This window comes from Centropristis striata, chromosome 13 (genome assembly GCF_030273125.1).
Source record: "Centropristis striata isolate RG_2023a ecotype Rhode Island chromosome 13, C.striata_1.0, whole genome shotgun sequence".
NCBI lineage: Eukaryota > Metazoa > Chordata > Actinopteri > Perciformes > Serranidae > Centropristis > Centropristis striata.
Genome location: NC_081529.1, coordinates 29,409,128 through 29,432,838, shown reverse-complemented (window position 1 = coordinate 29,432,838; position 23,711 = coordinate 29,409,128). Strand labels below are relative to the sequence as shown.

At 45.8% G+C, this 23,711-nt stretch overlaps 1 protein-coding gene across 1 annotated transcript in view; it reads right to left on the bottom strand.

Moving 5' to 3' along the window:
• LOC131983042 (BAH and coiled-coil domain-containing protein 1) overlaps positions 1-23,711 on the bottom strand; it is a 71,561-nt gene that overhangs the window by 9,037 nt on the left and 38,813 nt on the right. The window contains exons 4-23 of the mRNA XM_059347611.1: positions 20,329-20,454; positions 17,749-20,121; positions 17,346-17,457; positions 17,034-17,233; positions 16,189-16,347; positions 14,535-14,818; positions 13,843-14,188; positions 12,317-13,267; positions 10,282-10,451; positions 9,644-9,780; positions 9,357-9,470; positions 6,435-6,549; positions 5,890-6,124; positions 5,566-5,760; positions 4,330-4,503; positions 3,912-4,195; positions 3,176-3,256; positions 2,562-2,691; positions 2,336-2,450; positions 1,282-1,357 (exon numbers count right to left, since the gene is read on the bottom strand). Coding sequence (XP_059203594.1) covers positions 1,282-1,357; positions 2,336-2,450; positions 2,562-2,691; positions 3,176-3,256; positions 3,912-4,195; positions 4,330-4,503; positions 5,566-5,760; positions 5,890-6,124; positions 6,435-6,549; positions 9,357-9,470; positions 9,644-9,780; positions 10,282-10,451; positions 12,317-13,267; positions 13,843-14,188; positions 14,535-14,818; positions 16,189-16,347; positions 17,034-17,233; positions 17,346-17,457; positions 17,749-20,121; positions 20,329-20,454 — 6,377 coding nt within the window. The remainder of the gene's footprint in view (positions 1-1,281; positions 1,358-2,335; positions 2,451-2,561; positions 2,692-3,175; positions 3,257-3,911; positions 4,196-4,329; positions 4,504-5,565; positions 5,761-5,889; positions 6,125-6,434; positions 6,550-9,356; positions 9,471-9,643; positions 9,781-10,281; positions 10,452-12,316; positions 13,268-13,842; positions 14,189-14,534; positions 14,819-16,188; positions 16,348-17,033; positions 17,234-17,345; positions 17,458-17,748; positions 20,122-20,328; positions 20,455-23,711) is intronic.

Here is a 23,711-nt window from a genome sequence, read left to right as displayed (position 1 = left end):
GATTTACGTAAACTGTAATTGTATCTTAACTTAAGTGAGAATTACAAATCCAAATGATCTTGTGGTTAAGAAAAACTTTTAACCATCCCAGGTCCAACTGAAAACAAAACTAAATGGGTGAAGAATTTTATTCTGAAATATGCCCTACAGGTACATCTCAAAAAATTTGAATATCATGAAAAAGTTCAATGATTTCAGAAAGTGAAACTCATTCTTTATATAGTTTCATTATGCATAGAGTGAAATATTTCAAGCCTGCTTTTCTTGTAATTTTGATGATTCTGGCTTAGAGATAATGAAAACCGAAACTCAGTGTCTCAGAAAATTACAATATTGTGAAATATTGGAGTCCACAGTCAGTGGTGATTTGGGGCCATGTCCTCTGCTGGTGTTGGTCCACTGTGTTTTCTGATTTCATTTTCCAGCAGGACGTGGCACCTGCCAACACTGGCAAAGGTAAGGTTATGATCACCTCCATGCCACGCCGTATTAATGCAGTAATTTGTGCAAAAGGAGGCCCAACCAAGTATTGAGTGTATAGAAATTAACATACTTTTCAGAAGCCTTACATTTGTGTTTAAAATAATCTTTTTTTAAATTGATCTCATGTAATATTCTAATTTTCTGAGACACTGAGTTTTGTGTTTTCATTATCTCTAAGCCATAATCATCATAACTACTAGAAATACAGACTTGAGATATTTCACTCTATGTAATGAATCTATATAATGTATGAGTTTCACTTTCTGAAATAATTGACAAAAAATATTAAACTTTTTCACAATATTCTAATTTTTTTAAATGTACCTGTACACCATCAGATCATTCCAGGTCACCATTAGCTAGCTTCTCTTCTTACACTGTTTTTCATTTATCAATCTGAGCCTTTAAACCATTCTGTTACTTAGGCAGCAGTAGGGATGTGAAGTTTTCATCATCTTCTATTTAAACTACAACGTGAACGGGTCCAGGTGTGAGTGGGATTATCCCACCCACAGACAGAGCAGGGTTTAATGGACACACACAAAGATCCTGCCTCCCATATGTTCTTATGCATTTAAGAGGTTTAAATGGCCTCAATGACCCTGTGAGACCATCAACAGAGGTTTAAAGAGAGAAAACGAAGGGACTGGCAGAGCTACAGAGGAGCTGGAAGGCTATGGAGAACTGCAGGGTAAAAAGGATGTTTAAGAGAAATTGAAGTGTTGAATGACCTAGAAGACCAAACAAGTGATGCTTTTTCCTGTAACAAAGTGTTTTAGTGCAGCGGGGTGAACTTACAGCTTCCTGTAGCAGCTGCTCCAATGAATAGATTCTTGGGCGGTTTCCTCTTTCACCATAGATAACAATGCTAAAGCTAGAGAAAAAAGCACAGCAGAGAGAGAAAAAGATATTTTCAGATGCTTGTATTATGCTTGCCTGGCTCCCATGTCATATGTTACTCCCACTCTGCAGTTGTTAAAGCATTTTTTGCTGCCTGAGCCCAAGGAGCCGTATTGATACTCGGAGCTAGGTATGGGACGATGAGGGAAGGAAGAAAGGCATGAATAAATAGGAAGAATTTTAGATACTGGTGTTAACTTCTTGTCCTCTGATGCTAAATTCCTCTTTTTGTGATCGCGGGGCGCCTAAATCAATAAACCTTGTGTGTATGATTTCTTTTATGATGTGTCGACGTTTGATATTTCATTAATTTGGTTTCACACATGTGCGGAATGAACACTGAAAAAAAAAGATAAAAATGTGTCACTGTACTTCGATTTCAACCAGTGTTGGAAAAGCATTTTTTGGCTGATGAATCACAAATTCAACCAACCACCATTTTGTGATTGCACAGCTAACTATTTTTCCCATTTAAAAAAAGCATTTATTCAATATTTATGTCCGTGTGGTTATCCATTTTTAATTTTCTCACTTTAACACTCTCTCTCCCTTCATAATCCTCTGATTTTGTTATTTGTGTTACATATGTGTTTTTTTTTATAATAGATTCTATCTATCTATCTATCTATCTATCTATCTATCTATCTATCTATCTATCTATCTATCTATCTATCTATCTATCTATCTATCTATCTATCTATCTATACATCTATCTATCTATCTATCTATCTATCTATACATCTATCTATACATCTATCTATCTATACATCTATCTATACATCTATCTATCTATCTATACATCTATCCATCTATCCATCTATCTATCTCCTTTATTTAACCAGGTAAACGTCTCATTTCCAAGAGAGGCTGGCCAATAAAGCAGCATAAAAGGGACAAATTACAACATTTAAACACCCTGATTTATCTCTCGTATGACTGCATGTGTGCTTACATGTCGGGGAGCTCCAGTGTGTGAACCCTGGCAGCGTATAGAAGCTCATCCTCCTTGGAGATCAGGACCTTCAGTCCATCAGTCAGGAGTTCTTTGGTCAGCACACAGTTGGGAACTGCACAAAGAGAAGGCAAATCACACATTTAATATTTTACAACATCACTGAAACTGAAACTGAATATTTAGCTTGAAACACTGTTGGAAGATATGCAGTGTTATCTCCGACCTTCAGGGCTTTTGTTGCCGTTTGATGGGCTGCTGTCCTCCTCTTCTTCAGAGAAGCTGCTGCCATCCATCTGAAAGCCTTCATCTGCCGCAAAGCTCTCCAGCAGCCGACTCACTGCTCGTCCCTTTGGCTGTAAAAATATAACAGAAGGGATGCACAGAAGAATAAATGGATGCAGGGATGGATAAAAAAATAAACGTGAAGATTAAAAAGTGTGATAGAAGAAAGGAGAAATTGTTTAGCATTCAACTCAAAGTAGCAATTAACCACAGGGGACTTCACAGCGCCTGCACCATCTCCTATCAGTAACCATTTTTTCACTCTGTCACAGCAGAAGGTGTGAGCCGCCCCCCTTCCCACATCTCCTCTCCCATCCTCTCCTCCCCTAAGATTACTCAGCAGGAGGTCGGGCTATGTGCAATGTGCTAAAAGTACTTTTAATAGTTCTACAGTAACGGTCCGCAGGGTGAGAAATCTGGGACAGTAACACATCACCAGAATTGTTAATAGATGTATGAAGACATTTTTGTCGAATTGGATCCTGTTTGGCAGTTTGAATGCTTCTGGTTTTGTGAGTGTGGATTGAGTGCTTTTGTATGCAATGTGTCCAGTACCTGCTGGTCTTTGCTCCTTCGTCCCCTGCTGCCCTCCTCACTCTGTGAAGATGGAGCTGCAGCTGACCAGCAACTTCTCCTCTGTTGAAGCAGACATGAGAGTGAATAAGATGAGTGTGACATATCTCCACAAGCAGTACCAGCAAAGGCAGGGGAAGAAGCTGTGCAAAGTTTGCATACATAGATGATCAAAAATAATAATGTATGTAAGGGCTGGGCGATATATCGATATAAAAAATATATCGATATATTTTTAAATGTGATATGGAATTAGACCATATTGCATGTATCGATATAGTTCAATTTTTTTTCTTTCTTTAGATATAAATGCTGCCCTTACTAGGATTTGTCATATTTAGTTCTTTTGTAATATTCGTTATTCTTTTATCATATATATATATTTATTTCAGTAAAAGATTGGCCTATTTTATTTCATAGGCTATTTTTGTTTAAGATATTTTTTATTTAAATGTGCACTTCATGGAGCTATGATGTAAAAAAAAAAAAAGGTACTCCTGTTGTTATACAGTATTTATGTTCACTTAAATACACTGTTTCAATAAAACTACTTGTGACATGTCATACTTGACTTTGACTGAACATTTGCTCTCTCTTTACGATAAAAATATTGGGGTATATATCGTATAATATGACTTTTGGTCCATATCGCACAGCCCTAATGTTTGCTCAATTTAAGATATATATATATATGTACATATATATACATTCTGCTTACCTTATTGATTGCTCCTCTCAACATGGTGCTCTTGCGGGTCGCCCTCTTTAGCCTCTCACTGGTGGTGGGGAAGGTTGCCAGTCCCATACTCCTCCGGTAGCGGTTGCCTCTTGTCCCAAGACTGCCCCACCGTGGCTCTTTAGACCTGGGTCCGCATGGCCTTCTTACCCCTTCGGGCCGATGGTCTTCATGTCGGTTTTTGACTGCAGTGGCCAGGCCCAGCCTACAGGGGGGCTTCTTCCTTACTTTGACCTCACCCTCTGCTCCTGACAGACTCTGGGAGCCTGTGCAGTTCAATTATAGAAACAGATTTAGACCGAGCTAACAAACCACGGGGAGAAACACAAAACAGATGCTTCCCATGAATATGTGGGGCAGCTTTGTTGACTTACGAATCAGTTTCAAAGGACAGTCTTACCATAAAGCTCTTGTCTCTGTTTTTTGTTCCTGGCTTTCTGGTTGGCCTCCAGTTTTACAACAGATGAGGGACTCGGCCCCGTCACAGAAGAGCTAGAAGTGACGTCTCTGGGGGGTTGGGCTTTGTAGTCCTGACCTTCATCAGTATCATAACTGCCGTCTTCTTCTTCATCGTCTGAATGATATAAGAACAATACAGCATTGAGATGCTACCATTAGGTAGGTTTTATGAACTTACACGAATTATCAAATCCATCTCTTTAAGTCATTACCAGCCAGTGGAGTTATTCAACTCGCTCTCCATCATTTCACAGGCACTTCATTAGCATTTAAGTAAATAGTTTAACTGTTCATAGAAATGATGTATGAAGTGCTTTGCCTTGGTGGTATTTCCTGGTGTGAACCCACATGCTACAGAGTTAATGTGCAAGGCTGTATTGGAGTGACTGAGTTTGTGTGTATGTGTGTTTGTCACTGCACTTTCTCAAGCAGCTCTTTGACCCAGTCTGCTGGTCTCCAGGGCTGTCAAGGCCTCTCACAGGCAAGTGTCCACAGCTGTGGCTGCACATCTAGCCCAGACCGGCCAACAAGGCTGATCACTGAGGTGTCGAATGTCCGTGCACAGCCCTGTCCATTGCAGGACATTCATCAACACCTTTTTACTCACCTCTGACTGCCTTTAAAGTGATTTACAGATTAACAAAAGGCACAGCAGACTTAGGAGGATACCTGATTCAATGTGTTAGTGATACTAACAATATGCCAGGGGTTGTTTCTTTATTTATAACTTGTCAAATGTACTTTACACACGGCAGCACTTACTCATTTGTTTTCTGTAGGATTTTATTTCTTTGTTGGGTGAATGTTTATATCGTCTTTCATCATCCAAAAATATGCTATTACACAGACGATAACCGTTTTTGTACCAGGCTGTAAACACGCTTATTTCTACCATAAAGTTGGATATTTTAACATGGGGAAATACAGGGATTGGCCATTTAAGGAACTGCAGTTTTGTTTGGCTGTTCTTGCGTGTTGGCTTCATTTTCAGCCCCGGAAATTGCTGCTTTGTGAACATAAAGAAAAATGCAAACCGAAAGGGTCAAGACCAGGGATCATGCCTGGGTCGTGCTTACTGTGAGAGGACACTGTTCACCACTGAATCATATTGGGTTGCTGCGGCCAGTTTCATTACTGCGTACGTGTCATAACCAGCTTTCAGTCGTCACAGCCTCACCTTGATCAGAGGAGTCACTGTCTGCGGGGGAGCTCTCTCCCTCCTCCATTGCCTCCTGTCTCTGGCCACGGAGAACCCTCGCTCTGGGCTGGCTAAGGCGCGAGGAGCCCTGGGTCAGGGTGGTGGATCCCTTTTTACGTCCACGCCGCACCAGTCCAGTCCAGCTCTCTTGGGGGCCACTGTCCACACTCGCTGCTGAGAAAGTTCGCAAAACGAATCACACATGTAGGTTAAGAATGCGACTTTAGGGATTTAACAGTGTGTGTGTAAGGAAAAACACAAAGCAGCACAGGCATAATCAATACTGTGATAACCAGTATCTACCTGTGTCACTTTGTCCCCCAGACTCTCGCCTGGACTCAGCTTTGCTTGGGCCCTGGCTTCTGTGTCCATGCTTGGGGTTGGAGTTGCAGGGCGAAACCTCCTTGTCCCTGGAGCCCATCCCTGAGAGAATCTTTTTATCCTGGGCTTTCTGTTTGAGCTGAGTCACATCACCGGCCAGCTTGGAGCTGAGCATGCTGTGAAGACTGCTTTTTCTGCAGCCCTGTGCTTTTATCTGCTGCAACAGAGAGAGATGAGAGAGCCAGGGAGAGCCAGTTACTCTCCCGGTCACAGCAGCAGCAAAAGCATCAGAACGTCAGAGGGAGAGGGCTCTCGTTTGCTCGCACACAGAGAAGAAAAAGGAACAGTAGAAGCCCCAATGAAAAAGACATTAATATGGAGAGCAGAGGATTTGACTCCTGAGGGTAGCACGTAATTAGAAATAGTGTGCAACAAAGGGATATATCAAACGCAAAGAAACAAAGAGTCGCCTCTTTCATTTCTAGTTGCGCAGAGGACAAAAGGGATGAGGACAAGGGGACCCTGACCTGTGTGCTGCTGAGTCGCTCAAAGCCTCGACTGGACAGCCTCTTCTTCCTTCTCTGGCTGTCTCCGCCCCCTCCTAGGTCCTCAGGCGACAGGGCAAGCCCCGCCCCCATCGACCTGCCAGTCAAAACAAGGGAGAGGCATTCATTAGAAAACAATAGCGGTAGTTGGAAAGAAAAAAAAAAAGAGGTAGCACATCACAGGGGAAAACAGAGTTGAGTCACCTCTCTGTGGGATCTAATAAGTCTCCTTTCTCTGTCTGATGAAGAGAATGACAAAAAAGGACACAGAGAGCCCAGTGTCTAAACCACACACTTGAAAAATTGGGATCTAACAAGGAACCTGGGATTGTTTGAGGGCAGTGTGGCATAAGAAGCCTTAATGCTTTATCTAGGGAGTGTCTGTGCAGCCTGTGAAGCACTGCATAGCTTTGAAAGATACACTGGATGGTTGGAAGGCATTGCATTTGTATGCAGCTCTATTGTTCTCAGCGAATATCATAGCTCTCCAGTTGCATTTTCATATCACTGTGGCACACTCTTTCCCCTACACTGAGCAGCATCACAGGCCAACCACTCCAAATGCCCTTGAATTTCCCTCTGGAAGCCTGCCCATAGACCACACCGACGTGAGCCAGGCCATGCTCAAACAAAAGATTAACTTCCCTTCTGCTAGCGTGCATGAAGCCTAAGAAATCATTCACATTTACAGAGTAAGCAGGGTTTAAATGGGAAGTAGATAAATAAAGCACATTCAACATTCCATGTTAGTTCTTTGTTCGCGTATTGTACCATGTACAGTTCTGTAACTACACATTGGAATCAAATGTGTGTGTGCTTCTTTTGTTTCTGTGAATGCAGAGTTTGTGTGTGAATCTCATAATCGAGCGTGTGTGTCAGCGTGGATCTGTAACAGAATGAAGGTGATTGTCGGGCAGTGGGGCTGTCTGCCCACTGACTGACATGAGAGTGACAGAGGTGGCAGTGAAGTGTGAGTTGTCCCTGTGAGGCAGATCCCGCCACGGCTTGCCTTCCGCTGCTGACAAACACAATATGACAGAGTCCCTCCCCTCAGCGGGGGGCTGGTGGGGCTGAGCGTACAGTGACTAATTAAACAGAATTGATTAGCAGGGTTTGCTGGCTAGCAGTAGTTCTCTCCAGCTCTCCCTCCAATCAAAGCAGCACCACAAAGGACCCCAACGCTCTACCCACAGGAATAACAGAGGCACGCACGAAAACAAACAATGCCTGCATAAATGCTCATAAGCACACAGCTGCATCCATACCTAATTGCACAGATGCATAGAATTCACAGGCAGGGAGGCTTAAATTTATCGCTCACTTAAACATTACCACACATGCTCCCAGTGGTTCGAGCGAAATAAGGAAAGGAAGGAGATACTAAAACGGCTGGGCTGTTACCCACTGACCCACTGCCCTCCATCATAGCACCCAGGCATCAGCATCTTGTAGCTGCATGAGTGGCAGGTGCAGTACATACTTTTACATAACCCTGCCATGTCACACAACATGGGGCTAATCAGTCCCCAGTCTGCATGTTCAGATGTGTCATGTCATTCTCTGCTGCATTGCACACACAAATCTGCAGAAAAAAAATGAAAAGGGTGCACATTGTGTCTGCCTTAGCTGTGGCTCAGATTTTAACACAGTTAAGAGACACAGTGATTTACTGTACTGTGGCCTGAAGAACACCCAGCCACCCCCAAAGTCGACCCCCACCCTCACTCTACTGCACTTTGCTGCAGGGCCCCAGTCCGTTACCCTTTCATTTGGGTGTCATTGTCACCCAGCATCAGCGTCCCCACTCCGCTCAGTGCTGGCCTGGCGAGGGGGCAGGGGTACATGGGTGGAAGGAGAGTGGAGGTGACACTGCAGAAGGGGCAGCTGGGAACACTGTGGACTGCTGCCCAGAAACCACAGTGAGAAAAGGAGGGAGAAGAGAAGATGGAGAGAGAGAGAGAGAGAGGGAGAGAGGGAATGCTGCGAGGTGACATTTAGTGCTCTAAGCCTTTCCAAAGCCTGATGACAAGGCTAATTGAAGCCTGACAGGAAACCTTTATCCCCTAGACCCTCTTGGTTTATCAGTTCGACCACCTCCACCAAACAGCACTGGCACCCCTGTTTGGACAAAAGCTGACGCTTGCACTTTTTAAATGTCATCAACACATTTTGAGAGAGAGAAGGGTCCTTGTTTCTTAAATATCCTCCGATCTGTATCCTCTATTATCTGTCTCCCTCTCTTCACTTTTAGTCCACTGCCCTGCTCACTGTATTCCACTAATTGTTTTTTATTCCTCACACACATATGGACAATGTATGAGGGCTCTAAATGTCAGCTTATCTCTGAGTGCCTGGACTGTCTGACCATCATGTTATCCTTCGGACCCCTGGTGACCCCGTGGGGCTGTAATGGCAGTGGTGTGTCACATTCCTGCTGCTGGGACAGATTACAGGAGAATTCACAGTACTCTAATTACATCCTCTGCCTGTCATCCCCTCCCCAGCCAGCAGCCAGACCCCCCCTCCCTCCCTCTCCCAAACCCAGCACAGCTAAGCTTAACATGCGCTACAGCAATGCCACTGAGGTTTAAGATTAGCTCGGTTGAAGCCTAATGAGAACTGTGAGCCGTTTTTTAGGTATGTGTAGTCCATTAAAGCATACATAAAGTATTCCGTACTAGCAGGCATACACACAACGCTTGTTATACAGTAATACAATTAACGGCACTGTTGATTAGATTAGAAATGGTTCAAGTGGACTTCCTTGAATAGTTCAGCTGTGTGTTCTCCCATTTCCTGTTTATGCCAATGAGAGGCAGTCCCTGTGTACCAGTGACACAGGGGGGCTTATCAGGCAAGATTGGACCACAGCCAGCCGGCGTAGATGGGCTGAGTGATACTCACTTGACTTTTCTTTGGCCCTCAGATGAGGACACTGGACCCGTGGTGAGGGTGGGTTTCCGCTTCCTTGGCCGCCCCGGCCCTCGTCGCGCAGGGCTGCGAGGTGTTTCCTCCTTCCTGCTTGCACACGTAGATGTAAACAGACAAGCAGAGAGAGAGGAAGTCTGAGATACTACACATATTTAGCAAATAATACAGACGGGAAAAACTAGATGCAATTGTGTTTCAGTTTTTATAACTTTAAAAATCATTAGTGAGTGTGAGTGAAAGGTGGATAAAGTCACACTCACTGGTGGTCGTGCTTCCTCTGAAGTTTGGCCAGCTCTTTTTGCTTCTCTTTGTAGCACCGCTGCAGCTCAGCCAACTTCACACGCATTGCCAGCTCAGGACCGTCCATTGTTTCCATGCTACCTTTGGCCGGGCACACCTGAGGTACACATCGTTAGTGGTTATTATGGCTGTGCATTGGCAACAGTCTGGCGATAGGATACATATAACTCAGTGGTTTTGATACAATATATTACAATACATTATGATTTTTTAAAAACGCATTGAAGGAATAGGATCGTTTAAAGAACACACCACCATATGCAAAACCTGAGCAAAAAGGAGTTTAATTGAATGCAATCGTTATAGTGGGATCTATTTTTGCATTTATCACAATCCCTGTAACAACCATCAAACATCATAGCACTACTATTTTTGCAGTCTGTTTGCTAGGAATAGTTGCATGTAAATTATTAATTTAAAAAAAGTGTTTTTGAGTATTTTCTGTTTTAGTATTAAGAACACACCACCATATGCATAAAATCTGAGTTTCTCAAAATATATCGACATGTATCTATATTTTCAACACCCTTAGTGGCCATTTTTAACATCAAAAACATAACAGAACTTTGTGTTTTGAGCCAATAATCTTGAGTCTTACTGGTTCATTGCGAGGTGTCCAGCTGCATTTCCTACGCAAATTGAGGATCCTGCGGGCTGGGAAGTGTCTCCCTGAACCCACGCTGCTGCCTTCCTCTGAGCCCATCTCCAGTGCACGGGCCGTGGCCAGAGTAGCAAGGCTCTGGAGGTCAAACATCAGCAACTCCTCTTCTGTTAGGGGAACAAGAGAATTGTTTGATTGATATTGTGTCCATGCATGGTCCATTTAAAGACATTATAATTGAGCTCAGCTTGATTTCTTTAGATTAAAAGGTAACACTTTACAATAACCCTCATTTACAAATGATAAACAGATTTTATTAATTTTATTAATGTTTAATCATCATTTATAAACCATATATAGACCATTTAGAAGAAGGTTAACTAATTACATAATTTATAAATGGCAAATAGATGGTATATTAATGTAAGTTTATAGTTACTTCACCATTAACAAACAATTAAATTATAATTAATAGTTCATTAATAGTTTTAGTTGCACTCATTATAACATTTTAACACCATATTAAGTATGTTAATGATTTTGAAAAGATTCATATACCTTTAAAAAATTGGTTTAAAACATTTACCGATTAAATATGTATAGCACTTTGTAAATGGTTAATAATTGGTTTATAAACCATCTATAAACATTACTTAGGTGGTTATTGTAAAGTGTAAAAAAAACTATTTTCTGCATGTGAGCGCTCATTCTGCAACAAAACATGTATGTGTGGCTTGTTATTTCAGCCTTAATAGTGAGATAAAGTGAATAAATGGTGAGGAGGAACGAAATTGAGGGAAATGGCTCCATTAAACCAGTATGAGGAATTGCAGCATATCGTTTCAGAGGTCATATCAATGTGGGCTGACCAGATGCTGCCATGTCAGTGGCCATCTGGGCCAAGCTCTTCCTATATAAGCCTATCTGCCTATGGCACTGGCTGGACTATCTGCCATCAATGGACTGAGTTAAAGGCTGATTATCAAGGATTGCAGTCTAGTCACAGAGCGGAAAGATGAAATGTTGTTTACAAAGCAACACTATCTTATGTCTTTACATAAATAAATAAAAAAGACGGATTCTTTTCACTTGTTTTAGTACTTGTTTTGGTAAAAGACTATTGTTGTGACTCGACATGTGCCACTTCCTTGAGCTGTCAACAGTATCGCATCACAAAGACAACATCACCGACTCTGAAATCAGTTGATGATACCCTTTTTATAGAACCCTCTTTTGGGAGCAGTTAAATGCATTAGGATGCTGTGGTAAACACAAAACATCCTTTTGCATGAATAAAAAAAAAACACATGGCGCTTTGAAAAACAAGGAAGCTTTTAAAGGCACTTTAAAACAATGGGGTCTAATTAGCCAGGCAATGCTCCAGGGTGCTGAAAACATCGACTGCTTTTGTGATTACACACTAACTTTCAGTAACGTGTTGTGTGTGGGAGAGAGAGAGAAGCCAATTGGTGTGTCTCCTTTTTTCCCTTTTTGTTAAAATGTGTGTATTTGCAATTGCGCGCGTGTTTTTTTGTGTGTTTGAGTGTGTGTGCGACTGCGCACACGTGTGGATCAAACAGCGGCAGGATGGAGAGACAGAGAGACAGCTCCCTGAGGAAAGCTGGAAGGGAAAGAGAGGGAGTGAGAAAGGGAGGTGTACACCCCTCGCTAGTAGTTCAGCCCTGTCCTCCTGCTTCTTCTCCCTCTCCTGAGGCCTCTACATCGTTAGAACAGCCTTTTAGAAAATAAAAGTGCCTTTAACACACCAAAGGAGAGAAACGGCAAGCAGGCAATGCAGACAGCTTCTCTGGGGACATGTTAGTATCCACCAGAGGCTCTTGAGACCAGCAGGAAGAGAGGAGTATCTGGGAGGGAACACGGAGCGACGGAGGCTAGGCCTGAGGGGGGAGTGGGAGTTTGTCTCAGTGGACACAGAGGAGAAGGAGGGTAAACTACCAGAGAGAAGTGCATTCCACTGATATGACTGTGCATGTTAATGTGTATGAGTAATGCAGGACCCACTGTCCCTCACCTTGGCTTTTCCCACAGGTGCGCTTTTGCTGCTGCAGCTCCAGATCTGCCAACTCACTCAGAAGCTCCATACCCTGGTGGGGGTTAGGCTGTGACGGGGCAACTGATGGGGTGTTAAGAGGAAACAGGGGAAATGGAGGTACATCTGTGCAGAAGGCAGCAGCTATCAGCAGTTCCAGACTCCAGTAGCAGGGCACAAGAGGTTTGTGGGGTACGGCAACAGTCGCCTGGCTCGGGCTGGGGGCGGAAGCTGAGGCGGGGGAAAGACACACAAAATCCACGGAGGCGTCATCGGGGGTCATCTCGTTCTCGTGCTGCTGCTCCCTGTCCTTTGCTCCCTCAAGGGCCGAGGACTGAGGCTCAGGAGCTGCAGGAGAAGCAGGGTCGAGCTCGATGATGGCGGGCAGCTCGGACTCCTGCTCTCCAGGCATGTTGACCTTTTGAGCGTGCTCCACCTGGCCCTCCTCACCCACCGCCTCATCATCCTCTTCCTCTTCCAAGGTGATGACAGCTTCTGGCCTTTCAGGCTCCTCTGTTGAAAGGGGGACTGGACAGGAAGCAGCCTCACACACTGGGCTCTTAGCAGGGGGGCAAACCAGCACCTCTTCCTCAGCGGGGCCCTGCTCCTCCACCTCCCTCTCTCCAGGCACATAGTTGGCTGCCGTCACCGCCGCGACCTCCACCTCCTCTCTCTGTTCCAGAGCTCTTTCAACCACGCTTTCCTCCTCTTCCTGCTCCACTTCCTCAGGTGGGAGTGGCTCTGCAAGGGGCCTGACCATCGCTTGGCAGTCTAGCTCCTCCCCCAGGCCGGAGAGAGACTGGGGAGCATGCTCAGCAGGCTCCACTTGGACCGCTTCCAGGTCGGCTGGCTCAGCCAGTCGAACATCCTGGGGGGAGGGCCCGCTCCTGTAGCCCATGGAAATAGCAGGGTAGGTGTATCCATGAGGCAAGTCTGTAGAGAGGAAGAAATATAGATATTAAAGTCATTAATTGGCAATATTGGCAAGAATTCGGATTCCACAAAAATATCTCATCATGACATTATTTGTAAGTGAAATTTTGGCTCAAATACAAAAGAAAGCTCAATTTTGGGGCCTGTGGGGCTAGAGGAGAGGCAAGGGCCGCTACTGAGGTGTTTCTCAGTCATTACCGAGGCAACAGGAGTTGAAAGCCCCAGCTCAGCCGGCAGCCATTTTCTGCAGCTTTGAGCTGTTCAGTCAATCAGGGGCTTGCCAACAGAGCCACCCACACATATTACCACAACATCAACAGACAAAAATGATCATTTACAACCAGTGGTTATTCCAATTAACACTGGTTTCATGAACAAGGTGATACTATATCCTCAAATCAGTGTCAGTTATTTAGATTAACATCTATAACAATCTTAAACTGATTACAAACTGCATGTTTTCATCTGATATTATCAGTTTAACTCATATTGACACCATGGCCCGCAGTGCATCAATGGCAGCTGGAAAATTTCAGGCACATTTGTATATATTTGACACTTTAGCTAATGCTTACCAGGCTCCAGAGACTGTGGGTAATCCTGTGGGGGCTGTCCCTCTCCTCTCTTTTCCTGGGATTCGGCCCCCTTGGGCATCTGAGGAGGAGCAGGGCTGATGGCAGGCGAGTGTGGGGCTGCTGCAGCAGGGCTGGGAGCAGGGCAGGGTGTAGAAGGAGTGCTTTTGGGATGCGGTCGTAGTGACGGGGACTGGCAGCAGGGGGACAGGTGAGCCGCACACGCCCCAGGAGGAGAGGTGTTCCTCTGAGGCGGGTTGTACGAGTAGGGCTTGGCAGGTTTAGACGTTCTCGGTTCCGAGATGAGTTCCTCTAGTTCAACGGAGGGCTCGTCGGGCCTCTTCTGCATCTATGGCATTAAAATAATAGTTGTTTTCATTCTGACATTAACTAAAGGGCCCTACAAATCAGGAAGATCTCAAGCATGTAAATTTCTATATTAGCAATGTAATATCCAATTTCTTGCAATCTAGTCATTAACACAAAAAGATAATTGCTCTCCGCAGCCTGAATTCAGTGATTTATTCCATCCCTGGAAGAAGGACAGCATATCCCAGAAAATTTTCGGAGAGTTAAAAATAGACTAAACAGTCATGTGAGAAAAGCTGACTCACTCACTCTACTTCAGCCTTGTTCTCTTTTGTATAGATAGATAGACATATTTTGTGTTTCTTGCATATTTTGACTTGTAATACCTGTGCATTGTGAGTGGCATGGTGTTGCATGTCCATGCCATGTGCAGCTCTGTGCTGCTGCTGTTGCTGCTGCTGGGTTTGAGACTGTGGTTGTGGTTGTTGCGACTGGTGGCTCTGGTGCTGATGTTGATGCTGATGCTGGAGCTGTTGGTGCTGCTGGAGAGCGTACAGCTCCTGTTGCCGTAGAAACTGGGATCGGGAGTACACAGCAGGATGCTGCATGTGGGAGGGTGGGCCCCGGGCGCCATACACAGGGGGCCACAGCCCTGGCTGCTCCATCACATCTAATGAGAAAAAGGAGGAGGAATGTGTGTGACGGAGGGGGCTACCTCAGAACAATACACACACACACATGCACATACACACTCCAGCAACCTTTTTCGTTGGATTCATACACATCAACACACTAGAATACAACATTGTGTCTACATCTATATCCTTATCCTGTCATCATCTACCTCCCACACACTAGTTTTGAAACAGTGAAACCATTATGGATCATTTAAATATCATTGTATTCACATTTTATGCAAAGACAGACAAATGTCTTCAAAAAAAGATTTTTGACTTCACAGAACAACATCTCCCCAGGCAGCAGCAATCCCACACTCTCCCCCGCTCTCAACAGAAAGCTGTCTCTTAAGAACTGCCTTGAGAATTTGCTGGAATGCTGGAAAAAAAAGCCATGACAATGATGAAATGAGAACAGATGATGATGGCTGTAGGTTGATTAGAGGTCAAAATACTGGGCTGGAATTTGTCTCGCCGGAGCACTCAGTGTGGACTTTCAGCCGAAAAGTCCCACCTGCCCAGCCAAATCGCAGAAAAGAGTCTGCGAAAGGGCCCAGCAGGAAGCTTAGTTCCCATGTCTGTGGGTCGACAACCTTTTTCGTTAAGTCATGAGGGTCCAGTTCAGCTTGGTGTGGGTGATGTGCTATGACAGAGATCCCACATGGGAAGATGTGGGCTGACACTTTCGGAACCTCAAAAACATAAATTTGCTATTCTCTCACCCTTGACTCACCCCTCCACCCCCTTTCTCCAAGACACACCAAAAATCTTTGTTTAGAGATATAACTTGGATGTTTCCTGTGGGAAAGCTTTTGTGGATGCACTTCTCCTCTCAGTTCAAACTCCCGTGGTGCACAGAAGGAAACGCACCGTCAAAGAGTGTGAGCTAATTAAATGTCACAGCCTGCTCACTGAATATGTGTCTACAATGACTTTTGAGAAGTGATCTCTCCCTTACTCTCACACTTCCTCCTTCTCTGGTTTTGTACTCAGTGTATGCGTGTGTGTGTGTGTGTGTGTGTGTGTGTGTGTGTGTGTGTGTGTGTGTGTATGGGGGGGGTAGAGCGGTATAGCTTTGGATGAGTACCCTAACCCGTTGAAAGCCCTATTCCTGCTGGGCAGAGCAGGTGGCGTGCAGGAAATGTTTGAATTGTGGTGTGTGTTTCTGTGAATGAGCCCATTAAAGGGAAGTTCATCAGCAGTCTTCACAGGAAGTGATCCTGTGAAGACTGCTGATGAACCACCAACAGTCCTTTTAATGTTAACGCTAATGTTCATGTGTGAGGCTGCGCACGCATACACATTTAAAGTGCTTTATAGATACACTCTTCTTTACAGAGGAGGAAGCAAGGTTATGGCATACCCAGGTGATGGGTTGCAGGATGGGCAGGAGGCTCAGAAGGCAGGACCACCAGCTGGGCAGAGGGGTCCTGAGGCAGAGGCAGGACTGGCTGCAGAGGGCCTGACATGGCTGCAGAAAAACCTGGCGGCAGATTCTGGTGCAGGGCTGTATGACCTATACCTGCTTTATAGAAAGGCAGTCAGTGTGTGATGGGTATATAAATCTAAACTATGTAAAATACTGCTACAGATACATTGTGACACCAGACATAGCTTAAAAGGGACAGTTCACCCCCCAAATCAAAAGGACATTTTTTTTTCTTTTCCCTTTGCAGTATAATTGTTACGTGAAACTGTTCACAACAAGGTCTGTGGATTATCTTGAGTAACTGGGTCATGATTTCTGGAAAGAATCATTGCTCTGGAGTTTTTCAAATGTAGGTTTTGGTGCTTTGAGTATTATATTTGAGAGAAGGCAGATATCTCTATAGCTGATTTCTCCAACACTCAGCAGCAAACTCTAAACCTGACTGGTTACCAATGAAAAGATGCTTTAGCTAAAATGACATGTACTCTTCAGCATAATATAAAATCCTGGCTGCTGAATTCTGCACAAATTTGAGATGACACTGAGTTGTAAAAGCACTAAAGGAAACTCAATATTTGCTGCTGAGAACGATCATATAAAAGCATAAATGGCCTGTAAGTTGATGGAGCATAAGAAACCCTGTTTTTTTAACCTATTTCATAAAGGGGGAAGGCAGGAATTTACTACCTTATTTACATAATCTGTAACAAAGTAAAATGTCACATAACTAAAATGTGCAAATACAATCTAATTTTCCAAAACTATTAATATTCTCTTACCATAAGAGTGTCCTGTCATCCAAAGAGATGGGCTTCCAGTTCTTGGCATCCAATGATGGTGAGCAGAATGTGCAGCAGGATCTCCTAATTGGCCAGACTGGAGGGAAGTCCCGCCTGGGACCATGAGATGAGAGGTGAGGTCTCCATGACAGCTGTTGGAGGGGTGGATTCTTGCAAACTCCACCCTTTCCTTATTATCCCTGGGATAGGGAAGATATAAAAATAGGGAAAGGCAAATGAAGACCACTGAAGGTTTCAATAATAACACATATTTGAATATAATAACAATATGGGTATTGAGCAATGGCTTACCTGATATATGCATCTCTCTCTCTGTCCAAGCAAGTCAAACCTATCTGTTCCCCACTCATTCTCTTCCTCTCCTCTTCGCTGGGATCTGATGGATACATGGAGCGGGGCGGTCCTGTGAGACAAACATTAGCTTAACAATTAGTTCTCACCTGGTGAGGACATGTTCCCAAGTCTCTCACAATTTCTCAAAACACTACTACAACTCACAAGGGACACAGAGTACTGACAGTGTTTATTAGTTTGCCCCACTGTACAGATTTTGTAACAAACTGCAAACAAGCTTTTTTTCTCTTTTTTTTCAATTATTTTCACAGCTAGGTCATCAACAGGTCAGAGATAAGGGAAAAAATGGTCTCTTCTTCTCTACACCTCTGTTTATGAGGCAGTGACCTAGACTGCTTACCTTTCACTGAGGGATGAACCCTGCCCTGTCGGCTGTTGGGGTGACCATCTGCTGAACGACAAGGTGGCTCCCTTTGTCTGGCCACAGCCACGGCTATTCCCACTGGTGGCTGGCGCACCTCACTTTCCCCGTGACCTGTGTCCCCCATATCCCGGCCTCGGCCACTGTAATCAGGGCGCTCGTTGTCGTTTGTTGGGCCCTTTCTGGAAGGTAGAGTCTGTTTGTTGCCCTGCAGGGCACAGCTTCCCCCAGCAGGACCTGATTTGAGGCTTCCAAGCCCCCCAAAGGGGCTCTTCTGGGAGAGGAGCAGTGGCTGTTGCTGGTTGCTGTACTTTAGTAAGCTTTTCATGGCGCTGCTCTCCCCCTGAGTTGGGCCCTGGGGCTCAGGTTGCTGCTGTGACTGCTGCTGTTGCTGACTGAGGGGGGGTGCAGGGGGAGGCTGAGGAGGTGGCAGGCTCATTCCCGGCTGCTGCTGCTGCTGCTGCTGTTGTTGTTGCTGCTGCTGCTGCTGGGAGTGTTGCCCACCCGTGCTCCCTAACTCCATGTAAGACTTCCTCTGCTCCTCCTCGGGTTGTGACATGTGGTGGGGAGGCCTCATGGCCCAGGGGGGCACCGGGGGCTGCTGGTGGTGGTGCTGCCCGCTGCTGTTGTTGTAACCATAAGGAGACATGTCCATCTTTCTTTTCAGCTCCTGACTAGTCCCCTGGTTTAACTCGGCAGGAGAAGGAGCATCTGGGCCAGGTCGGCCATGCTGCTGGTGGCGTATCCTGGCTACCTTCTGGCCATCTCTCTGTAAGGAGCAGCTACCTCCAGGACCATGAGCTGCTCCAGCTCCACTATGTTGACCCATGCTTTTGCTTCCAAGTGGGGAGGAGTTAGGTTGGGGTCCTGGATGGGAACAGTCTCTGTAAGGAGAAGTGTTGACAGAATGAGGGACAGAATGTCCAGCCTTGGGCCCCTGAGGCAGCGAGGGTCTGAACACATCCATGTCTACACCACTGTTGATACATTCAGCACTGCGTGAACGTACAACCTGGTGCTGCTGTTGGGGATGTGGAGGCTGTTGTAGTTGGGGAGGTGGAGGAAGCTGCGAGGACTGGAGGTGTTGGTGGTGGGACTGCATCCAATCTGGAGCCTTCTCTGCCTTTCTGTATGTGTGCTGCTGCTGCTGCTGTTGCTGCTGCTGTTGTTGTTGTTGTTGCTGTTGCTGCTGCTGTTGTTGCTGTTGTTGTTGCTGTTTTCTGTGCCAACTACTATGGTGCCCATTACCTCCATTCTTTTCTATTACCTTATCCTTGGCATTGCCTCCTCCCCCTCCACCGCCTACACCGTGGCAGTCGGGGTTACCAAGCTGGAATGGCCCACTAGATTTGTCCCCCAGGCCTGCCACAGATGGCACAAATGTAGGCCCTGTGACTTTAGGTTCTCGCCCCACATTGGCTGGCCCCCTTTCATGTGAGGTGGGGTTGGCCAGAGGAGCAGGAGGGGGCGGGCAAAAGAAGTCTGGATGGTGGTGTGTATGGTGGGAATGATGTGGGTGGTGCGGGTGGCTCGGGTGAAGCTGAAGGCAGTGGAAGCCCCCTGGGTGAGGATGTGTATGGGGGTGAGCATGAGGATGCGGATGGGGGTGTGCCCCTCCGGCAGCTGGACCCATGTGTAAGGGTGGGGGTACAGAGTAGGACAGAGAGTGGTGAAGTGGTGCCTGACCCCTTTCTAGACAGTCTGAAGGTTGTTCACTGATCCTCATCTCCCCACTTACCCCCTCCTTGGTACAGCGAGTGCCGCTGGACCCCATATGTCTGCCCTGGCTGCTCCCCCCACCCCCCATAGCAACATGGGCTGTGCCCTCCCCCCCACAGCTGGACATGGAGGCCTTAGCCCCTGCTCCAGTTCCTGCATCTCCGTTTTGCATCTTTCCATTGTGCAAGCAAGCACTGAGGGGCTTGCCCATACTCTGAGGGTGTTCTTTGCTGTACTCCATCGTGAGGGACGCCTTGTGCCTCTCCAGGGCCCGACTGTTGACCTCCTCCAGGGGAAGAGGGTGCTGTGGATAGTGTGGGTGCTGCTGATGGGAGTGGGAATGGTGGTGGTGTGTGGGCTGGGGTGGCTGGTGGCTGTGGTGCTGTTGCTGCTGCTGCCTCTCTTTTGCCTCCTGTTTGCTACTGGACCTCTCCTTGTCCTTTACAGGCACCACTCCTCTCTCCACAGACCCCTCTTTGAGGCCCTTATGTAGACCCGTCCCTACGCCTGGATCCCTGTCTCTGCTGCAGGACCCCTGAGAGTGTCCTGAACCTGCCCTGGACATTGGCGGCAGACTGTGATTGGCTGAGATGAGAGGTGGCTGGGACGGGAGACCTCGAAGATAGAAGTTCTCTGAGAAAAAGGAAGGCCAGTAAAGACAAACGCATTAGTCAAGAAAGGAAAAAGGCAATGACAGAATTAGATTATTCGGCTCTCATGATAGTGTCCCTAGGCGTCCTTATATCAATATCCCATCAAATTACATCATACTATGTTGTATAAATTGGATTTAAATGTCTTATTTCTGTCTGATTACATTTTAATCATCTTGTGCCTCACCTTTTTGTGTGTCGTAGAAACGGTGCTGCCCGTAGAGAACTCCACTGTTGGCATGGTGATCCAAGTGGCTCATGGGAAGGAAAGTGTGGGCCAGGCTCCCTGAGAATCGAGGATACCCCGGAGCTGCTGAGATGGATAGCAGAGAGAGGGAGAGAATTGATAAGACAGGACAATAACCTCCGAGATGCAGTTATCCAGACTAACCCAGCATAATCCTTCAGGTCCAATGCAGCTGGTGGTGTTCATACGCAAATAAGTACTGGCTCTGCCTGTCATGTTTGCCTTCCCTGCCTGAGTTTAGAATGCAAACAATACAAGACAAGCTTGGGGATTGCTGTAATGTATGAAAAATGTCTTTGAAACATATGGCTCTTTCTTTATCTCCCTCTCAGAGCTGGCACTGGCACCTCTATCCATCTGAATGGAGTGATAAGGACGGATTTGAAGCTTGTGTTTACAATGAAGAGCGAGCCGGGCGGCTGACCTTTACTGACCTACATCAAGGGTAAAAGGTCATTTGGATGTTGGGCCTGTAAGCCAGTACACCTGGGCTTATTGCATCAAGCCCATCTGGAGTACATTTACACCACAACCGAACACAAAACTCATTTTGCGGTGGGACATTCAAAAACACAAAGGACTTTGAAGGTGGAGGAGAGAGAAAACATGGATCGAGATGAAAGCCCATCGCAATAATCGGACAAAGAATCACTATGACAACACACTTCCACCGACACTGGGTAACTAAAACATCTAAACAATGAATGTGGATTGAACTGTATAATTAATTATTTCACACGATTGCAATAAATAGATTTAACAATAAAATCAAAGTGCTGAAACTTGAAAAATGTTTTTTTTTTTATGCTGACAACAGTGCTATATAACTGCAGTGGATATTATCTACTGAGCATATTAAGTAATGTGATACAGCTATGATTAAACTTGTGTCCTCCCCATCTACTCTTAAGAAAACTAACCTTTATAAATTATCACCATGAGTGAACTAATGTCAGGACGAGAAGGAGGAAAAGACAGACATTCTGTGTAAGTGCTTCTTTTCAGGCAGCGCGTCTGCTGTCCACCAGCACTGCATTCAACCACCTCCATGACCTCTGAGTCATCTAGAGAAGTTCAGGTGTTTCACGTCTCCTTTTCCCCGCTTTTGCACCTGCCTCACCCTGCAGCAGCCTCACTTTCAAACACAACTCACAGACGGAGTGAAGGAAGGAGGAGGGGGATAAAGGGAGGAAAACATGGCTCTACAAGCTAAATGAAAGACAGACGTATTTGTGTTGGCAAGCGTGTGACCTGATCCCGGAAAGCGCAGATGCAGTTCATTTGGCTGTGTGTGTGTGTGTGTGTGTGTGTGTGTGTGTGTGTGTAGAGCGCTGTGGTTTTAACAGGAGCTCCGAGTGTTGAATGTCTCACTTTCTGCCGGTGGAACAATGGGGCCGGTGCTGTGAGCCGACTCTGGGGAGGGAGGAGTGTTGTGGTGGGCTTAATGACCTCGTCTCAGAGCAACCTCCGCATGCTCCCATCTTAATTAATGAAATGCACAGAGAGGGCAAACAGTCCTGCAATAACACAGGAGGTGCTACTTTCTGAGGAGGGCAATGGGGTGATAATTATATACCCTCACGTTTTCTCTCTTTTACCTATTTCTCTATCTCTTTCTCTTTGTCTGTCTCCTTCTTCGCTGTCATGATTAATAAGCACACTCATTTGTGCCAATTCATCTACAGTGGGAGGAGGAGGGGGGGGGGGCTTTGTTTAAGAAAGACGTTTATCTCTGATTTTGGGGGGAGAAAAGCAGAGAGCTGTTTGGCAGTCTTTATCCAAGCTGGGAGAGGGGCTTTTTTTTCTGCGGCAGCATGTTGTTTGTGAGCGTGACGATTGACGGCGTAATCCCTTTTCACAGCGTGGTCTGGCTGTGCCCGATAATGCCAGCCCGCTCAGTTTCAGCATGCCCTCCAGTGGGGCGGCAAGAGGGGGACTGCTGGGCACGGCAGAGCCCATTCAGCCATTAATCTGGCCAGGACAAGGGAAGCTGCTACTGCTGCTGCTGCTGCTGCTGCTGCTGCTGCTGCAGGCGACGTGAGCAGGGTCTTAGTGCAGTCTGCTGACTGCACAGCAGCCTCGCTCTCTTTCCCTCCACACGCTCGCACACACACATAAACAAGTCAGCATCGGCAAGTGAATGACAGAGGGGAGTTCACAGCGCATGCCCTCCTTTCCACGGGCGGAGCAGGGGCGAGAGGCAGAACAAACAGAGCTGCATCCCAGGGAGGGATTTCCAGAAGTTCTGAAGGTATTTTTCACAGCATGGTGGGTTGAGAGAAGCAGGCCGACAGGGAGGACAAAGAAGGGGGCTGGATATAGAACAGCACCTAGAGGCAGTAAAGAATTAAGCCTGCTGAATTAGAAGCAGACGACAGAGTGTTTCGTTCCTCTCTCCATCCCTGCCCACTCTTCTTACACCTGCTCTGAAAACACAAGCCCGTGCAATTGCTCCTGATGGTTTCTTCATTTTTGCTAAAAAGGCAAAATAACATAATAGCCGAACTGTATGTTGTCTCTGGGGAAATTGCTGTAACATTTCAGAGACGGAAGGACAGAGAGAGAGCACGGCAGCGGAAGACCAAGAGGAGAGGAGGAGCAGGCTGAGCTGCCTGTCAGGTCCGCTAATTGAGAAAAAGTGACAGAACCATCAAGACACGGAACGGGAGGAGGAGGGGTTCAGCGGAGGAGGGGCAGTACTGTGGTGGATCTCTTCAGGTTTGACTAATTGAAAGGAAGGGATGCAGGCTGGCACAAGAGAGAAAGAGAGAGAGAGAGAATGAAAGAGGCAGGAGTATGGAAGAGAGGAGAGGTGGGGGGTGCAGCTTAAATCCCACAAAAGGAAAAGCTAGCAACTGCTCACAGGAGGAAAGATGGACAACTGAAGATAGGCTTGGAAAGGCGTATCAAACAGAAGTGGATTAGACAGGTGTGTGCAGGAAATTGTGTGTATGTGCGTGCACGTATGTGTGTCTATATGTGTTGACAGAGATATGAGACTGCGATTGTTTTTGGCATAATGTAAGAAGTCATTTGGACCGCAGCCAGCTGGCCTCAGGCCTGTGAGTAGCCTGCAGCTTTTTTTTTTAAATCCATTTTTCTTTTTTAATTTTCCTACTCAGTTGATTCATGGAGGGGGTTATTCTGGGTTTATATAACGGTTCCAAACATGAAAATAAATCTTTCAAAAGCTCAGAGGGCCTAATCCATTTTACCAGGTGTTATGAAAAACATTTCACATTACATTTATTAAAACGGTCACTACACTGTTTTGTTTTCCCCCGTTTTCATCCACCCACATATACTACCACCTCTCTCTCTCT